Source organism: Scyliorhinus canicula, chromosome 16 (assembly GCF_902713615.1).
Source record: "Scyliorhinus canicula chromosome 16, sScyCan1.1, whole genome shotgun sequence".
In the NCBI taxonomy this organism is placed as follows: Eukaryota; Metazoa; Chordata; class Chondrichthyes; order Carcharhiniformes; family Scyliorhinidae; genus Scyliorhinus; species Scyliorhinus canicula.
The window spans coordinates 118,874,256-118,891,499 of NC_052161.1; the positions used below are offsets into that span (position 1 = coordinate 118,874,256).

The 17,244-nt window shown below is 50.7% G+C and overlaps 1 protein-coding gene across 1 annotated transcript in view; it reads right to left on the reverse strand.

Annotated features, from left to right (window-relative positions):
• LOC119950703 (transmembrane protein 88) overlaps nt 1-6,036 on the reverse strand; it is a 56,474-nt gene extending 50,438 nt beyond the window's left edge. The window contains exon 1 of the mRNA XM_038773362.1: nt 5,469-6,036. Coding sequence (XP_038629290.1) covers nt 5,469-5,744 — 276 coding nt within the window. The 5' untranslated portion in view covers nt 5,745-6,036. The remainder of the gene's footprint in view (nt 1-5,468) is intronic.
• Between the last annotated feature and the right edge of the window lie 11,208 nt (nt 6,037-17,244).

Sequence of the window (17,244 nt, forward strand, 5' to 3'; positions counted from 1 at the left end):
TCAATTTATTGCATTTGCAGTTCATAAAGTTTAAAGGCTGTGCAAAAGGTACCGAAAGAGGATCAGCCGGGGCATGGGCACAGTGGCAGCAACAGGAAGATCAAAAAATAAAAAGCACAGGAACAGGAGTCGCACAATTGGCAGCTGGGGATAAGAGGATAGTGTTCGGGTAAATGGTGCAGCAGAACGTGATCGAGCAAAGGGACTAGATTATTCAAGATCTTATGGCTCCTGGTAGGATAAGGCTGTAGGTAGTATAGGGAAAGAGCAGATGCGATCAATAAATTCTCCATGTCGTGTGAAGACTTGCAAGTTCTGAATATGTGGAGCAGAATCATGCAACAACAATAAAAACCCAGTTCTCATCCAGAAGTGCAGAATCTCTCCAGGCCAATCAGCCAGGACCAATTACTGGGGATGGGAAGATGGACGAAATGGCTGGAGCCGTAATATCATGGATGCTCAGGGAGGATTGATACAGAAATATTAATAGGTGGATTCCATGGCTTCTGACCAGACCAGAGAGGGTCAATGTCTGAATACCAAGTAACCTTCTTTTTAATCCCTACACCTCAGTTTTTAAAAATAAATTTAGAGTGTCCAATTCATTTTTTCCAATTACAGGGCAATTTAGCATGGCCAATCCACCTATCCTGCACATCTTTGGGTTGTGGGGACGAAACCCACGCAAACATGGGGAGAATGTGCAAACTCCACACGGACAGTGACCCAGAGCCGGGATCGAACCTGGGACCTCGGCGCCGTGAGGCAACAGGGCTAACCCACTGCACAGATAGTCAGAGGGTTAGATAGGGTGGACAGTGAGAGTCTTTTTCCTCGGATGGTGATGACCAACACGAGGGGACATAGCTTTAAATTGAGGGGTGATAGATATAGGACAGATGTCAGAGGCAGTTTCTTTACTCAGAGAGTAGTAGGGGTGTGGAACGCCCTGCCTGCAACAGTAGTAGACTTGCCAACTTTAAGGGCATTTAAATGGTCACTGGATAGACATATGGATGAAAATGGAATAGTGTAGGTCAGATAGGCTTCAGATGGTTTCACAGGTCGGCGCAACATCGAGGGCCAAAGGGCCCGTACTGCGCTGTAGTGTTCTATGTTCTATGTTCTACCACCGTGCTGCCCCCACCTCAGTTTTTAAACTCAGCAGTGATAATAGGAATCAGTGAAATTGCAACGGTGGCGAGATTCCCAGGAATGAAACAAATTGGGCTGTTTCAGTCAAACAACATTTTTGTTTGTGAACACTAAGGGCGATTCTCCGCTCCCCACGCTGGGTGGGAGAATCGCGTGAGGGCCGGGCGACTAACGACACGCCCCCCTGGTGCCCCCCGCGATTCTCCCACCCCCTGCTCGGAAGAATCGCCGCTCGCCGTTTTTCACGGTGACTGGCGATTCTCCGGCCCAGATGGGCCGAGCGGTCTGCCGTTCCCGACCAGTTCACGATGGCAGCAACCACACCTGGTCGCTGCCGTCGTGAACATGGGCGCCAAAGTGCCGTTTGAAGCTTGTGGGGGGCGGGGAGGGGAGTGAGCACCACGGCCGTGCTCGGGAGGGGACTGGCCCGCGATCGGTGCCCACCAATTGTCGGGCCGGCATCTCAAAGCAACGCACTCATTCCCCTCCGCCGCCCCGCAAGATCAAGCCGCCACATCTTGCGGGGCAACGGAGGGGAAGACGGCAAGCGCGCATGCGCGGGTTTGAGCCGTCAGCCGTCGTGACGTCAGCCGCGCATGCGCGGGTTGGAGCCTGCCAACCTGCGCATGCGCGACTGACGCCACTTAGGCACCGCCGTCGCGTCATTCTCGGCGCGCCGCCTTGACGCAAGCGTCAAGGCCCAGCGGCCGAGAGTTACGGAGCGCCGCTCCTAGCCCCTGGGTGGGGGTGAATAAGGTGAGAGGAGCGGCCTCCAAGGCCGTTGTGAAATTCGGCCGAGTTCACGATGCCCTTCCCGATTTATCGCGGAAGCGGAGAATTCTGCCCTAAGCATTGAAAACAAAGTAATTCCACTAAATACATTGTGGAATGTAAAATCAATTGTCTCAATGCATCCCACCAATGCCCCCCCCCGGCACCCTCCACTGGGCCATCTGCCACTTCTTAAGTTTTGCTTTCACTGATCGCTGACCTTCATTCACTGATTAACATAATCTGCCATTTTAACTTTATGCCACGATTAGCACCTTCTTTAGTCCTTAACACTGCCGTTAACTCTTCTTTTCGCTTGTGTCCTAAACATTATTGTGCAATCTTTCCTGGCTCACAGCTGTCGCTGATCTATTTTGCTCCACCCCCTCTTTTACAGCAAGCAATCCTTCACATTTCTGCCCTCTCTTTAACTCTGAAGAAGAGTCATGCGGACTCGAAACATAGGTATCAATGACGTTAGTTCTGTTTCTCTCTCCACAGACGCTGCCAGAGCTGCTGAGCCTTTCCAGCATTTTCTGTTTTGTTTCAGATTTCCAGCATCCGCAGTATTGTGCTTTTCATTTACCTTTAAACATGCTGGCCCAGGGCATCAAGGCAATCGGGGGACATTTTTGGGCTGATGTTTTTCGCAGCATTAAACGTTGTGATGTGTTGCTGCAACTGGCTGGGTGGTGCTGGGGTTTCTAAGTGGGAGGGGGGTTTTGATAATTGGAAGGAGATGGAATTGGCACTTACAGGAAGGCGTGCCAGTCCCAGCTCTGCTGCCCCCAGCTCGTCTTCATGAAATAGATTCAAGGCACCTTCAGAAAGGGGGAAAGCGGGACCCAGCCCATTTCAAACAAAGATAAGCCTAAATGTTTTCACTCAGAAGATTGTGAGCCTTTAGTATTCTCTTCCTGGACAGGTGGTACAAAGGTGATACGAGTCTTTGAATATTTTGAAGGTAGAGGTGAGTAGATTCTTGGTAAGCAAGGGGGTTAAAGGTTATCCAGGGCACGCGGGATGCAGTTTTGAGGTTACTACCTGATCATTCATGATGTTATTGAACGGCAGAGCAGGTTCGAAGGGTTAAATGGCCTCCACCTGCTCTTTGTATGTTTGTGTTTGCGGCAGAATTAATTTCTGCCAGATTTCCCTTCTTTCAGCCCAAGTTTGCTCAGTAGGTGGGATTTCCTTCTTTCCTATCCCATCCACTTCGCCTCCCCCCGCCCCCACCCACCCCCCACTCCATCCCACTCCCACCCTGCTTCACATTATTCTTTAATACACAAGTGCCGTAAGCGGCTACCACATGATGGGAACTGCCTGGGGCGCAACAGTACGTGTATCCTGTAATATTTAAACCAGACCAAGTCTCCACCTCCACACAACGGGGTAACATGATAATGTGTCTGTCTCCTCCAAATGCCCCAATCGTGCCGGATCACCCAAATTAGGGTTACTCTTTGATAATCTGGGCAGCACGGTAGCACAGTAGCTAGCACTGCTGCCTCACAGCGCCAGGAGCCTGGGTTCAATTCCGGCCCTGGGCGACTGTGTGGAGTTTGCACGTTCTCACTGTGTCTGCGTGGGTTTCCTCCAGGTGCTCCAGCCCTTGGAAAGGGCACCCTACACATGCCCACACCGCCACCCTATCGCTGTAACCCAGTGACCCCACTTGACCTTTTTGGGCACTAAGGGCAATTTAGCATGGCCAATCCGCCTAACCCGCAGATCTTTGGACTGTGGGAGGAAACCAGAGCACACGGAGGAAACCCACACAAACACTGGGAGGACGTGCAGACTCCGCGCAGACAGTAACCCAAGCCGGGAATCGAACCTGGGACCCAGAGCTGTGAAACAACTGTGCTATCCACTGTGCTACTATGCTGCCCCACTGTCCAAAGGTGTGCGGCTGAAGGTGGAGTGGCCATGATCAATTGACCCTTAGTGTCCAAAGCTGTGTAGGTTAGGGAGGGGTTATAGGGATAGGGCGGGGGATTGGGCCTAGATCGGATGCTCTTTTGGAGGGTGGGTGCAGACTCGGTTGTCCGAAACGCCTCCTTCTATACTGTAGGGATTTTATGGAACCAGAGAAGTGAAACAAAACCGGGGTCCTCAGACTGGTCCATTTATTTGTTGCTGTAGCGAGGTATCATCTCAGTTCCATGTCATGTCCTCCTTCTCCTGGGCTGATAGAATTTGAGCTGAGCTTCTTTTAGGCTCAGCAACGCACGACAGCTTGTTCATTTCCATTTGTGCCTTTCAATCTGAGTTAACCTCCTCGCTAGTTTCACATTTGACCTTCTAGTCATGGTCTGATCAACCCTGAAAATATATTTTCAAACTGTGAACTGTATTGAATTTTCAGAAATGGAGGGTGACTTTTTTTTTAAAAAGGGAAATTTTCCAAAGGCCAGTTCATGGAAAATGCAGAGACGCTGACTGACCTGCTGCTCTTTTTAAGTCCCTTGACTATGAAACAGTTTAAAGATTGCTCATGGCTTCAGTTTATGCCCTCCGTGTTTTAAGTCCTGATACATCAACGTCTGAGAATGCAGACACGGAGCAAGTGTTCCCAGGTCTCCTTCAAGTTACACACAAGGGCATGGCTTAGCAAATGATTTGCCAGACCCTTTCCCATCCCTTCATAAACGGGCATGTGTGCCCACCCGTCACTAGATGCCCCTAAAGTGTTTAACTTTGGGATTTTGGCAGTGTCACAACTAAAGGTTCAGGCATGAAAGGTACCAAACATGTGCCTGCATAATCCCCGTGACCCATTTTCTTCTATCTAGAACAAGAGCCTGAGTTTGTGGTTTATAAAGGTGGGCCAGGCCTCCCTTATGTTCAGACATGGAATATATATTTTTTAAAGTACTGTTAGGAAAATTCACACTAACTCTGGGAATTTTCTTAAGGAATAGACCTTCTGGGGGTGAAAGATTTAAACCTTTGTTTCCCCGCCTTGAAAATGTACCTTACAGCAGAAGTTAGTTTTAGCATTGGAAGGGTGCAGAGAACTCTACGCTGTCGTTTATTAAGGTTTCTGGCAATATTGTTACAGCATGATTCACACTGGCGACAGCTGCAAGAGCCGTGGCTATAGCTGACAAGCAGAACGTGACCATTTTAATATTTTTCGAGTTGCACCATTCAGTTGCATTCGAAACCTTTGACAGTTATATCAGGCAAGCGTTTAAAATAAAAATGCTGCTTCCTCACCGGGCAGCTCACCATCAACGGGAATACTCTCCCAATCAGATGAGCTATAAATGTGGATCGATCCAAACCAGCCCCTCTGCATTTAACCAGGGATTGCTGCATTTCTGCCCTATAGCATTGGTCAGACAAACAGAGCACTCAATCTGCAATTATTTTAACAGAAAACGCAATCAATTATCAAAAGACTCAGGCACTCTTTACAACCTTTTTAACTTTAGTCAGTAGTTATCTTTGGTCGGGCAGTCCACTTTCATAATTTCACAGCTACGACAAGGCAAGTAGAGAATTAGCATTCCCCGCCGCAGTTTACTTACCCTGGAGTGACACTGAAACCCAAAGTACACCACCACAATAGTGGGCAGCAGCACAATGCAAAACACAGTGGCCATGAGGACAAAGTTCAGGAGGAACAGCACAAAGTTAAAGACAGTAACCAGGAAAGCCCATCCCCAGAACTCGCACATGCTGCGTGCCTCCAGTGGCCATGGCTGGTCGTCGATGCTGTACGGTGGGGGGTGGACATGATTGAGCATGCACGCAGTGTCGGACACACTGTCCGTCTCAAAGTCCTCAATTTCTTGCTCTGCCATCTCACCGCTGCAGATATTTCTTTTTTGATTTGTCTTCCACAGTTGATTGATTTTTTTTTAGATTTTTGCTGTGGTTCCGATCCGACGAGTAACTGTGCTGCGGTTCCGATCCCCGCAGATAGTTTCCTTGTCAGTTACCCTGCTATTCCCACATTAACGTTGCCCTGTCCTGCGACAGATATGAATCACTTTCAGCGTTGAGAGGACTGGTGAAGGAGTCTGAGCCTTGCATAAGCAGCATCCACAAACTGCAGCTGATTCTATCAGCCTTTGACACTAAGCCAGTTAGTCGCGATTAACAAGCTGCCCGAGGATGCAGTCCTTCCCGCCACGAACCAATCCCCTTGTGCTGTATCCCCAGCCACCGAGCAAGCACCACCCAGTTCATCACCTGGGTATCAAACAATCAGCATAGACCGAAGCAGCAATCACCAGGTAACAACACACTCGCACACAAATACACACACGATACAAAACCTTAAAACAGCCAATGCATTCTGTGCTAATGAACTAGCAGCAGATAAATTGTGGTGTTCAGTAAATTATCAAATAAATCATTTTTGCATCTAACACTAGTAGTAATTCTGAACAATGTTACTGTAATGACATTTTGCAATACTGGAGCATATTGTTTTAAATTTCTCATTTATTCTCGTACTGCATTATCTAAAGATCCATAAATCATGATTCTAAGAATAGGGCGATGCTTTTATTTTGCAATATTTTGAAGCTCACCACGGCTGAAAATGCATCAACCGTGGGTAACCGGAACAACATTTAAACAGAACTCTGGCAACTCTATCCCATTATTAACAATTTATTTTCAGACAACTAACTTTGCAATCACTTTGGTAATTGCAGAACTTAAAATAAAGCACATTTAGTATTTTCATTATTGAAGGGCTGTATCAGTCCTTTCATTATTCGTACAAAGGATTTATGTATTCTTAAATCTGCTCTCATTCTCTTTCACATATTCTACCATTAACCCTCTGATAAATGGGTTTGAACAGTAACAGTCTAATTCCTACTCAGCACAACAGAAAATTTCCCTCAGCTGGTGTTAAGAGGTGAAGGTAAAGTCACCATAGTTCCGGAAGACGATAGGCTGTGAGGGGTGTGGTAGTCACCACTGTTGTATATATCACATACGAGATGCAATACGGTAAGGCTCCTGTACTACAGGTACAGGGTGAAATCCCTGCCTGCTGGCTCCGCCCAGTAGGCGGAGTATAAATGTGTGTGCTCACCGAGCTGCAGCCATTTTGGCAGCAGCTGCAGGAGGCTACACATCTCTGCTTAATAAAGCCTCGATTACTCTCTACTCTCATCTCGTCGTAATTGGTAGTGCATCAATTTATTAAGCTGAGATTTTACAACAATGGACCTCCACATCAAGCCAGATCGCCTGCAGCTGCACCCTCAAGCAGACAACGCCAAGTCGGCCTTCGCACATTGGCTAGCTTGCTTTGAGGCCTACATCAGATCTGCGACTGAACCACCCTCAGAGGCACAGAAGATCCAGATCCTGTACACGCGGCTGAGCTCCGACATCTTTCCCCTCATCCGGGACGTGCCTACCTATGCTGAGGCCGTGGCGCTACTGAAGGAGAACTACACCCAGCAGACCAACAAACTCTACGCCAGGCACCTCCTGTCCACACGGCAGCAACTCCCCAGTGAGTCTGTGGAAGATTTCTGGTGTGCCTTGCACGCCCTGGCGAGGGACTGCAATTGCCAGGCCGTTTCGGACGTTGAACATTCCCAACTCTTAATTAGGGACGCTTTGTTACGGGTATAGGGTTGGCAAATATCCTCCAGCGCCTCTTAGACCCTCGACCTCGCTGCGACCAAGAAACCCCCGATCTCACTAACGGTCGCCTCTCGTAATGTACAAGCGTACCCCCCCCCCCCCACTTCCTGGACATCGTGGACCCCACCAGTGAACAACCCCTCCTGGACCCCACCAGCGACCGCCCCCAGCCAACCCCAGCCTGCGCCGCGCGGCAGCCAGCCAACCCCGGGGGACCCAAGTGCTACTTCTGCGGCCAGACAAAGCACCCCTGGCAGCGCTGCCCGGCGCGGAGCGCACTCTGCAAAGCCTGCAGGAAGAAAGGACATTGCGCTGCTGTGTGCCAGGCCCGCTCGATCACCGCTGTAACGAGGCCCATTGTTCCTGCACCCCCCATGTGCAGCCCGTGGGCGCCGCCATCTTCCCCGCCTCAGGACCCCTGCTCGTCGGGCACCTCATCGGGTCGCTCATCGCCTGCAACCGCCGCTGACCAGCCCGGGGCCCACCAACGCCAGCTACAGCTCGCCACCATCACGATCGACAAGTCCCGGCCGCACAACCTCGCAACCGCATCGACAAAGGTAAAAGTCGATGGGCACAAGACATCAGGCCTTCTTGACTCCGGGAGCACAGAGAACTTTATTCACCCCGATACGGTAAGGCGCTGCTCCCTCGCAGTACACCCCATTAACCAGAGAATCTCCCTGGCCTCCGGATCCCACTCAGTGGAGATCCAGGGGTACTGCATCGCCACCCTCACCATCCAGGGCGTAGAGTTCAGTGACTTCCAGCTTTACGTCCTCCCCAACCTCTGCGCTGCCTTGCTACTCGGCCTAGACTTCCAGTGCAACCTCCAAAGTCTGACCCTGAAATTTGGCGGGCCCCTACCACCCCTTACTGTATGCGGTCTCACAACCCTTAAGGTCGACCTACCTTCTCTGTTTGCTAACCTCACCCCGGATTGAAAACCCATCGTGACCAGGAGCAGACGGTACAGCGCTCAGGATAGGACCTTCATCAGGTCTGAGGTCCAACGGCTGCTGTGGGAAGGCATCATCGAGGCAAGCAACAGCCCCTGGAGAGACAAACTGGGGAGAAAAACAGGATGGTCATTGACTACAGTCAGACCATCAACCGGTACACGCAGCTCGACGCGTACCCCCTCCCATGCACATCTGATATGGTCAATCAGATTGCACAGTACCGGGTCTTCTCGACCATGGACCTGAAATCTGCCTACCAACAGCTCCCCATTCACAAGGCGGACTGCCTGTACACCGCGTTTGAAGCAGATGGCTGCCTTTACCACTTCCTTAGGGTTCCCTTCGGCGTCACTAATGGGGTCTCGGTTTTCCAACAGGAGATGGACCGAATGGTTGACCGGTACGGACTGTGGGTCACCTTCCCGTACCTGGATAACGTCACCATCTGCGGCCACGACCAGCAGGACCACGACGCTAACCTTTGCAAATTCCTCCACACTGCCAAACTCCTCAACCTAATGTCCAACAAGGAGAAGTGCGTGACTTCCGGTGATGGCGGGCGGGAGGCGGCTGCGCAATGGAGGGCTCCCGATCGGGGACGGCATTTTCTGGGCGTTAAGCCCGGTCCCAGGGTCCACGGAAGTGTCAAAGGCACAGAGTAGGCGCAGAGGAGGCACAGCACAAGAAGATGTCCAGGGTCGGTAAGAAAACGGCCGTTAAAAAAGCAGCTGAGGGCCCCTTGGGGAGAGGAGAGGTCACCACGGGGTCACCAGGGAAAAAGGAGGCTAGAGCATCAGGAGAGGCCTCACTGCTGAAGGCTGAAGAAATAACTAAGGTAATGGCTGCAGAATTCGAAAGGTAGTTTACAAAACACCTGGAGGCGATGAGGAAGGAGATGAGGGAGGTTTTGAGTGTGCTGGTGGAGGAGGCGATTTCCTCGGTGATGGCGGCGGTGGCGAGTGCAGTGGCGGAGGTGCGGGTACAAGGGGAGGTGCTGAAGGTAGTGGAGGAGTCGGTGGCGCAGCACAGTGATCAACTTACCTCGATGGGGAAGGAGATGCGGAAGGCGATGGAGGTGAACAAGGATCTGCGAGGAAAATTGGAAGACCTGGAAAACAGGTCCAGGCGACAGAATTTGAGGATTGTGGGGCTGCCCGAAAGAGTTGAAGGAGTATTGACGGAGTATTTTGCCGCTAAGGTGGCGAAGCTATTGGGGCAGGGGGAGGATCCCTCCCGATATGAACTGGATCGGGCTCATCGGTCGGGGAGGCCTGTACCAAAGGCGGGTGAGCCACCAAGAGTAGTGACTTTGTGCTTCCGTAGGTACTGTGTGAAGGAGAAGGCCCTGTGCTGGGCCAAGCTGAAGCGGGTGGTGCAGTGGGCTGGAGCTGGTATACGTGTATACCAGGACTTTACGGTGGAGCTGGCGAGGAGCCGGGCTGCTTTCAACCGGGTGAAGAGGGCACTGTACATCAGCAAGGTGCAGTGCGGCATTGTATATCCAGCGAAGCTGAGGGTGACTTTTAAGCTCAAGGACTTTTATTTTGGAACGGCGGAAGCAATAGAGGAGTTTGCGAAGGCAGAAGGACTGTGGCAGAACTGAGAAATTGAGAAATGGCCATGTGCCGATGTAACCTCAGGACTGTATTTTCTTCTTTATTGTCTCTTTTTTGTTTCACTGCGTCCGGGTGTATGAGCTAGAGGAGCCAATGGTGTATATATTTGGACAAGGGAAGTGATGGGATTTGCACTCGAAATCGGCTCTTTGGGGTGTAGGTGGATATGCGGGGTGTGTGTGCTAAAAGGGGATTTCTGGGCTTTCCTGGGGCAGGGCAAGGGGGAAAGGGACCCGGGCAGGGGCCTCCGCGCTGGCCGGTTTAAATCGGCCAGTGAACGGGAGTGAGGTGGGGGGAGGGGCTGCGGCCATCGGAGCCTGGCAGAACAGGGTCCGGGTGGTCTAGCCGGAGTGGAAAGTTGGGGGGAAGGAACTGAGGTTGGGGGGAGGAGTTTTATAAGAGGCAGTGGGCAGGAGGAGTTGGTGGGGGGGGGTTACAACTCTTGGGTATCACATACGGTACTCTTTCAGAGGTTGGATGGCGTTGAGTGTGTGGGGGTGGGGGTGGGGGGGGGGGGGGGTGGACTCCAGGGTGACCATGGGCGGTCCCAGACTCCTTTCTCTTTTTCTCCTTTGTTTTTTGTTTCCACCGTGGGAGGGGTGCATATATTGGCAGGTGGGCCGTTGTTTGGTGTGGTGGGAGGATGGCATCGTTGTTATTGTTAAGGGGATTGACTTTGTATTTGTTACCGTTTCCTGTTTGGGGGTGGGGTGGGAATTTTGGAGGAAAATGTGAAAATGGAGAATAAAAACATTTTTTTTAAAAACAAGGAGAAGTGCGTGTTCAGCACCAACCGCTTAGCCATCCTCGGCTATGTGGTGCAAAATGGAGTTCTAGGGCCCGACCCCGATCGCATGCGCCCCCCCATGGAGCTCCCCCTCCCCCAAGGCCCTGAAACGATGCCCGGGGTCCCAAGATGGCGGCGCCCAGGACCCGCACGTGGCGTCCGGGGCCCAAGATGGCGGCGCCCGTGGGAGCCTCGTGGCGGCTGGGTGCAGAGTCAGCGGCGTCCGCGAGCCGGTCGGGGCAGCTGGGGGCGCGGGTCGGGAGGACCGTGGGGCCGTTGCGGGAGCCGGGAGGCGGGCCGGAGAAGTTGGTGCGCGGCGTGGGGCCCTGGGGGGCCCGGGGTGGGGGGGAGGGGCGATCCACGGTCGCTGCGCGGAACAGCAGCGACCGACTTGGTCCGACTAGACCGCGCGCGTCTAGTGAAGGCCTCCCGCCCCTTTGAACGCCTCAGCGTGGATTTCAAAGGGCCCCTCCCATTCACCGACCGAAACACGTACTTCCTTAACGTGGTCGACGAATACTCCAGATTCCCCTCCGCCGTCCCATGCCCCGATATGACGTCTGCCACCGTCATCAAAGCCCTCAACACCATCTTCGCCCTGTTCCGTTTCCCCGCCTACATCCACAGCGACTGGGGATCCTCATATATTAGCGATGAGCCGCGTCGTACCTGCTCAGCAAGGGCATCGCCTCGAGCAGGACGACCAGCTACGACCCCCGGGGAAACGGGCAGGTAGAGAGGGTGAACAGGACGGTCAGGAAGGCTGTCCAGTTGGCCCTACGGTCCAAACATCTCCCCGTCTCCCGCTGGCAGGAGGTCCTCCCCGAAGCCCTTCACTCCATCCGGTTGCTACTTTGCACTGCGACTAATGCAACCCCCCATGAACGTCTCCTTGCCTTCCCCAGGACCCGTCCTCCTCCGCAAGCATGTGTGGTTCCACAAGGCTGACCCATTGGTCGAGAGGGTACATTTACTCCATGCAAACCCGCATTACACCTACGTGGCGTATCCCGACAGCCGCCAAGGCGCAGTCTCCTTCAGGGACCTGGCACCAGCTGGGTCCCCAACCCCCCTCCGCCCCGACGCCACCCATCCTCCCCCAGCGCACCCCACCACAACCCCCACTCCAGGACGATCTGTCCTCCCCTTGGTCCCACCCGGGGATGAAGATGAGGTCTACACGCTCCTGGAGTCACAGCGACCGAGCCAACGCCTGCATCGCCACCGGGACTGCGGCGCTCACAACAGAGGATCAAGGCACCCGATTGCCTGAATTTGTGAACTTTCCCCAAAATGTTTACCTTAAAATGCATGTAAATAGTTTTCCACCACCCCTGCTCGACTCTTTTTTGACAGGGCGTGAATGTGGTATTCACCACCCAGTAGGAGGAGTATAAATGTGTGTGCTCACTGAGCTGCAGCCATTTCGGCAGCAGCTTCAGGAGGCCTCACATCTCAGCGTAATAAAGCCTCGATTACTCTCTACTCTCATCTCGTTGTAATTGATAGTGCATCAAGAGGGAAAGCTGACTGGTGGTGATTTAACCTGAGGATCACCACACCTCAGGCCTGGGGGAAAGATTGAGAAGTCGGGGCCTTCATGAATAACCTCAGCCAGTGCGGGAGTTGGACCCACGTTGATGGCCTCGCTCTGGATCAAGAACCAGCTGTCTAGGCCACAACCTGAATCTCTATCAACATGAAGGCTGGCTTTGCAACATTCTCTCACGTGTACTGCAGGGTGTGGAGCCACCTACCACACAGGCCCAAGGCATAATTATGGCTTCTGTTGTGGATGCTCAGACTGGCATGGAGGCCGATTGACTCCCAAAGTGGACAGGGTTTGACAAGTTACAGAAACCGTCTTTCTAAGCCCCAATGGTCTGATTGGCACCTTTCGCTCCATACATCCACAAATCAGTGGCCAGACAGAGCAAGAGCCTGGCATAAGCTGCATGGCAGGAATGCATTCATGTGATCCTGCTGTCTCCAAGGATAGCAGAGCAACCAGACCATTCGGGATGCCTGAACTCATGGCAGAAGGCAGGGCCAGGTCGCCTTCACATCAGTCGGTACAAGAGACGCATCTTCTCGCAGCTCAATTTGTGACCTGAGCTGCTGTGAGACCAGGGCTATCTCAAAGTATTGCCAGGGGAACACAGCAGCCAATTATCACTCATATTCCTGTTACTCAAGTAACACTTATAGCGCAGCACACCATCAAACCCTGGCATTGAGGTGAATATAATGGAAAGAAAGGTTTGACATTATTTTGATTATAATCTTGGTTGACAATTATCTCATTGTTATTTGCGGAATTTTGCTGTGTGCAAACTGACTGATGTATTTTCCTATATTAGGATAGTGAACACACTTCAGTAGTACCTTCTTCGTGTTACATGCTTTTGAACATACTGAGAATGTGAAAGGTGCTATATTAATACAAATTGTTGCTTTTCCTCTCCCCTTGATTACCATTCATGTCCACCTTACCTCTTTTGCCATCCATTTACCTTCTGTTCATTGCCAGTGACTTCCCCTTGCCTTCATCCCTTCATTTTCCTGCTTTCCTTCATTATCATCCTTTCCCCTTTCTCTCCGCTCCCCATCCATTCCCCACAGCTATGCATTTTGCCCACCACTGCTCCTAACATTTAGTTCCTTCCTCCTGCCTCACAGTTTCTTTTTTTTAAATGTTTTTATTGGAATTTCATATTTTATATTTCACAATTCAAAAGTTACAAGTTACAAAACCCTGCCAAAAAGGAAAACAAAGAGAAACAGAAACCAACACATACATTTACAAGCAAGTGACTTCCCTATAACTGTGGCCGTGACCCCCCCTTCAGTCGGCAGACATCTTTTACGGTCCCCAATATGGCCAGGGCACGTATTTACAGATGTCTATTTACAGTTTGGTTTGGTTTTGGCTTGCCTTCGGAGCCGTCCCCTGCGGCTTTGCCCCATACGTTCTCTTTGCGTGCCAGCACCAATGGTTGCATTCTCCGCCATATCGTTGGGAACATAAGAACAAAGAACAAAGAAACGTACAGCACAGGAACAGGCCCTTTGGCCCTCCAAGCTTGCGCTGACCCTGCTGCCCGTCTAAACTAAAATCTTCTACACTACCGGGGTCCATATCCCTCTATTCCCATCCTATTCATGTATTTGTCAAGATGCCCCTCAAACGTCACTATCGTCCCTGCTTCCACCACCTCCTCAGGCAGTGGGTTCCAGGCACCCACTACCCTCTGTATAAAAAACTTGCCTCGTACATCTCTTCTAAACCTTGCCCCTCGCACCTTAAACCTATGCCCCCTAGTAATTGACCCCTCTACCCTGGGAAAAAGCCTCTGACTATCCACTCTGTCTATGCCCCTCATAATTCTGTAGATCTCTATCAGGTCGCCCCTCAACCTCCTTAGTTCCATAGAAGAAAAAAACTTCAAGAGGTGGGGTCCATACGTTTACTCTGATTGAGCACGGGATCCAGATTGATATATTCAAGTGGGCAGTTAGCGTCACTTGAATCTGTCTATGCCAGAGTTACCCAAGGTGAGGGATCGAAACGCCTCGCTTCGGAAACATTGCTGTGGCGCCTTTAGAACTGGTTTCCATAAATGTGAACCAGGTGTAACAGCACTTGGTGGGGGTCTCCCAGAAGATCGGAGGCCCCTGGGTGGTCGGATTCTGGGCAAAGTGGTACCCCGGCACTCCCGATGCCACTCTGGCACCCTGGCAGTGCCACCCTGGGACCCTCTAATTGGTAGTTTGGGGCTTAGGGGGGTCCAGATCTGCAGTGGATGGGGGGTCGAGGGATTGGGGTGCCATTTTAAATGGTACTCCAATCTCTTTCTGCACTGGCGAGCTGAGATCCCGTTTAGTCGCAGGGTCGTTCTCGCCGCTGCAGGCATGATGGCACATTGGTTAGCACTGCTGCCTCACAGAGCCAGGGACCCGGGTTCAATTCTGACCTTGGGTCACAATCTGTGTGGAGTTTGCACTTCCTCCCCATGTCAGCGTGTGCTTCCTCCGGGTGCTCTGGTTTCCCCCCATAGTCCAAAGATGGGCACAGCAAGAAGTCTTACAACACCAAATTAAAGTTCAACAGGTCTGTTTAGAAATCACTAGCTTTTGGAGCGCAGCTCCTTCCTGAGGTGAATTCACCTGAGGGAGGAGCTGTACTCTAAAAGCTAGTGATTCGAAACAAACCTATTGACTTTAACCTGGTGTTGTAAGAATTCTTACTGTGCCCACCCCAGTCCAACGCCGGCATCTCCACATCAAGTCCAAAGATGTGCAGGTTATGCCACGATCAATTTCCCCTTAGTATCCAGGGAAATGCGGGTTAGGTTGAGGGAATAGGGCGTGGTGGATGGGGAATGGACATGGGTAAAGTGCTTTTCTGATGGGCCAAATGGCCTCCTTCTGCACTGTAGGGATTCTATGATTCTAGACGTGCCCAAAACGGGACTCGTTTTTTCCATTAAATCGCACACTATGCCTGCTCTAGTGAATATAAAAGATCCCATGACACCATTTTGAAGACAAGCAGGGACGTTATTCCAGGTGTACTGGCCAATGTTTATCCTTCAATCAAAATCAGACAAGCAAATGACCTGCTCATCATCTTGTCACTGCTTGTGGGAGGCGCTCTTTCCAAGGGCCGGTGCAGACCCAATGGGCCAAATGGCCTCCTTCTGCACTGTAAATTCTATGATTCTATGGGGTTGCTGTGCATAAAACCAACTGCTGCCTTTCCTGTATTACAACAGTGCAAAAGTGCATAATTGGCCGCACAGGGGTCCAGTGGTTGTGAAAAGCTATATAAATGCAAGTCTTTTCTTTTTTGACTGGCATCTGTGCACATCACCTAATTTGGTACCATCAACTAACCTTGCGATCACTCCCTAGTATGCATGGAAATGAGAAAGGAACCAACCCACCATCTCTGGGGTGCACCTTGCCCACGCAGACGCTGCCAATCCAAAAATCATCCTGTTACTAATACTCTCTGCTTTCCGTATCCAGTCAACTCTCTGCCCTGTGGTATCATAGCTTGCAATAAGATGATTACTTCAGCCTGTTCTAAATTATCCAAGAAGATAAGGCAGAAAATCCCATCAGAAGTGATTTTATTGCAGTTAGACCCAGGAGTCTGTGGGCTGCAAGAACAGTGCCTCAAACATGAGGGAAACCAGCCAGCTGCACCGCTCAGCTCTGGGCACCACACTGTTTTTGTTTTTTACCTTCTTTCTGTGGGATTTTGCATTAAATTGGTAAAATATCAATTCACATTTTTCATTTTTGTTGACACTTGAGGTAATGAACTGAAGTTATGAAGAGTGCTCATAAACCTTTTATAAGGTTTAACTACTATAAATTTCACAGTGCTCAATAAAAGTGGTTGGAAATTTTACATTCTATTTTTGCTCTTATCTATCATGTTGTTGGGTGCCATTAAAAACCACTCTTGTCCAGCTGTTCCTATGGTTACTATCTCCAAATTCAGGGATAATCCCTGAGCCTTTTGACCTAACTTTGGAAGCTTCTGGCTCTTTTAAGCACTTCTTGACCTGAAACATTTATGACCATTCTGACACAGTTTCTCAGCAACGCCAATTGAAGTAGAGTTATGATGTAAGTATGTTGAAAGTAGCCGAAACCTGCTGAGACCCATAAATATTAGTTATGATTCCCGAGGAGAGCAACCAGCCGAAAAAAACAAATTTACCGAACGACCCCTACGGGAATAATCAATGGATGAGATTTCACATCTTATAACTTTTACTTCAACAATCAAACCAAAATCAGCATAAATTAGAATTAACAGGCAAGTATCAGTCAATATCAACTATATAAACACATTAAATAGCAGATACAACTAAGATAGATCTGACACGGTTACTGGACAGCTCACTCTGCATTTAAGAAGTTAATTTTGGGCGGCTCGGCGGCGGCAGTGGTTAGCACGGCTGCCTACGACGCTGAGGACCTGGGTTCGATCCCGGCCCCAGGTCACCGTCTTGTGGAGTTTTCTGGCTGCGTGGGTTTCACCCCCACAATCCCAAGATGTGCAGGTTAGGTGAACTACACGCGGTAAATTGCTCCTTAATTTGAAAAAAGAGCAACCCAATATGAATTATTTTGCCCCGTATTTTCCTTTGCTTCAAATATTCACCTGGTTGAAGCTAAAACCCTGAAGAAGCGAAACACCATCCCAGGATAGAGGAGTTCATTTGTTTGTTGCTTCACCACTGATTTCAAAACCACCCCACCTACCTTCACCAGTGCACGGCGGTTGCAGTACGTACAATCTGCA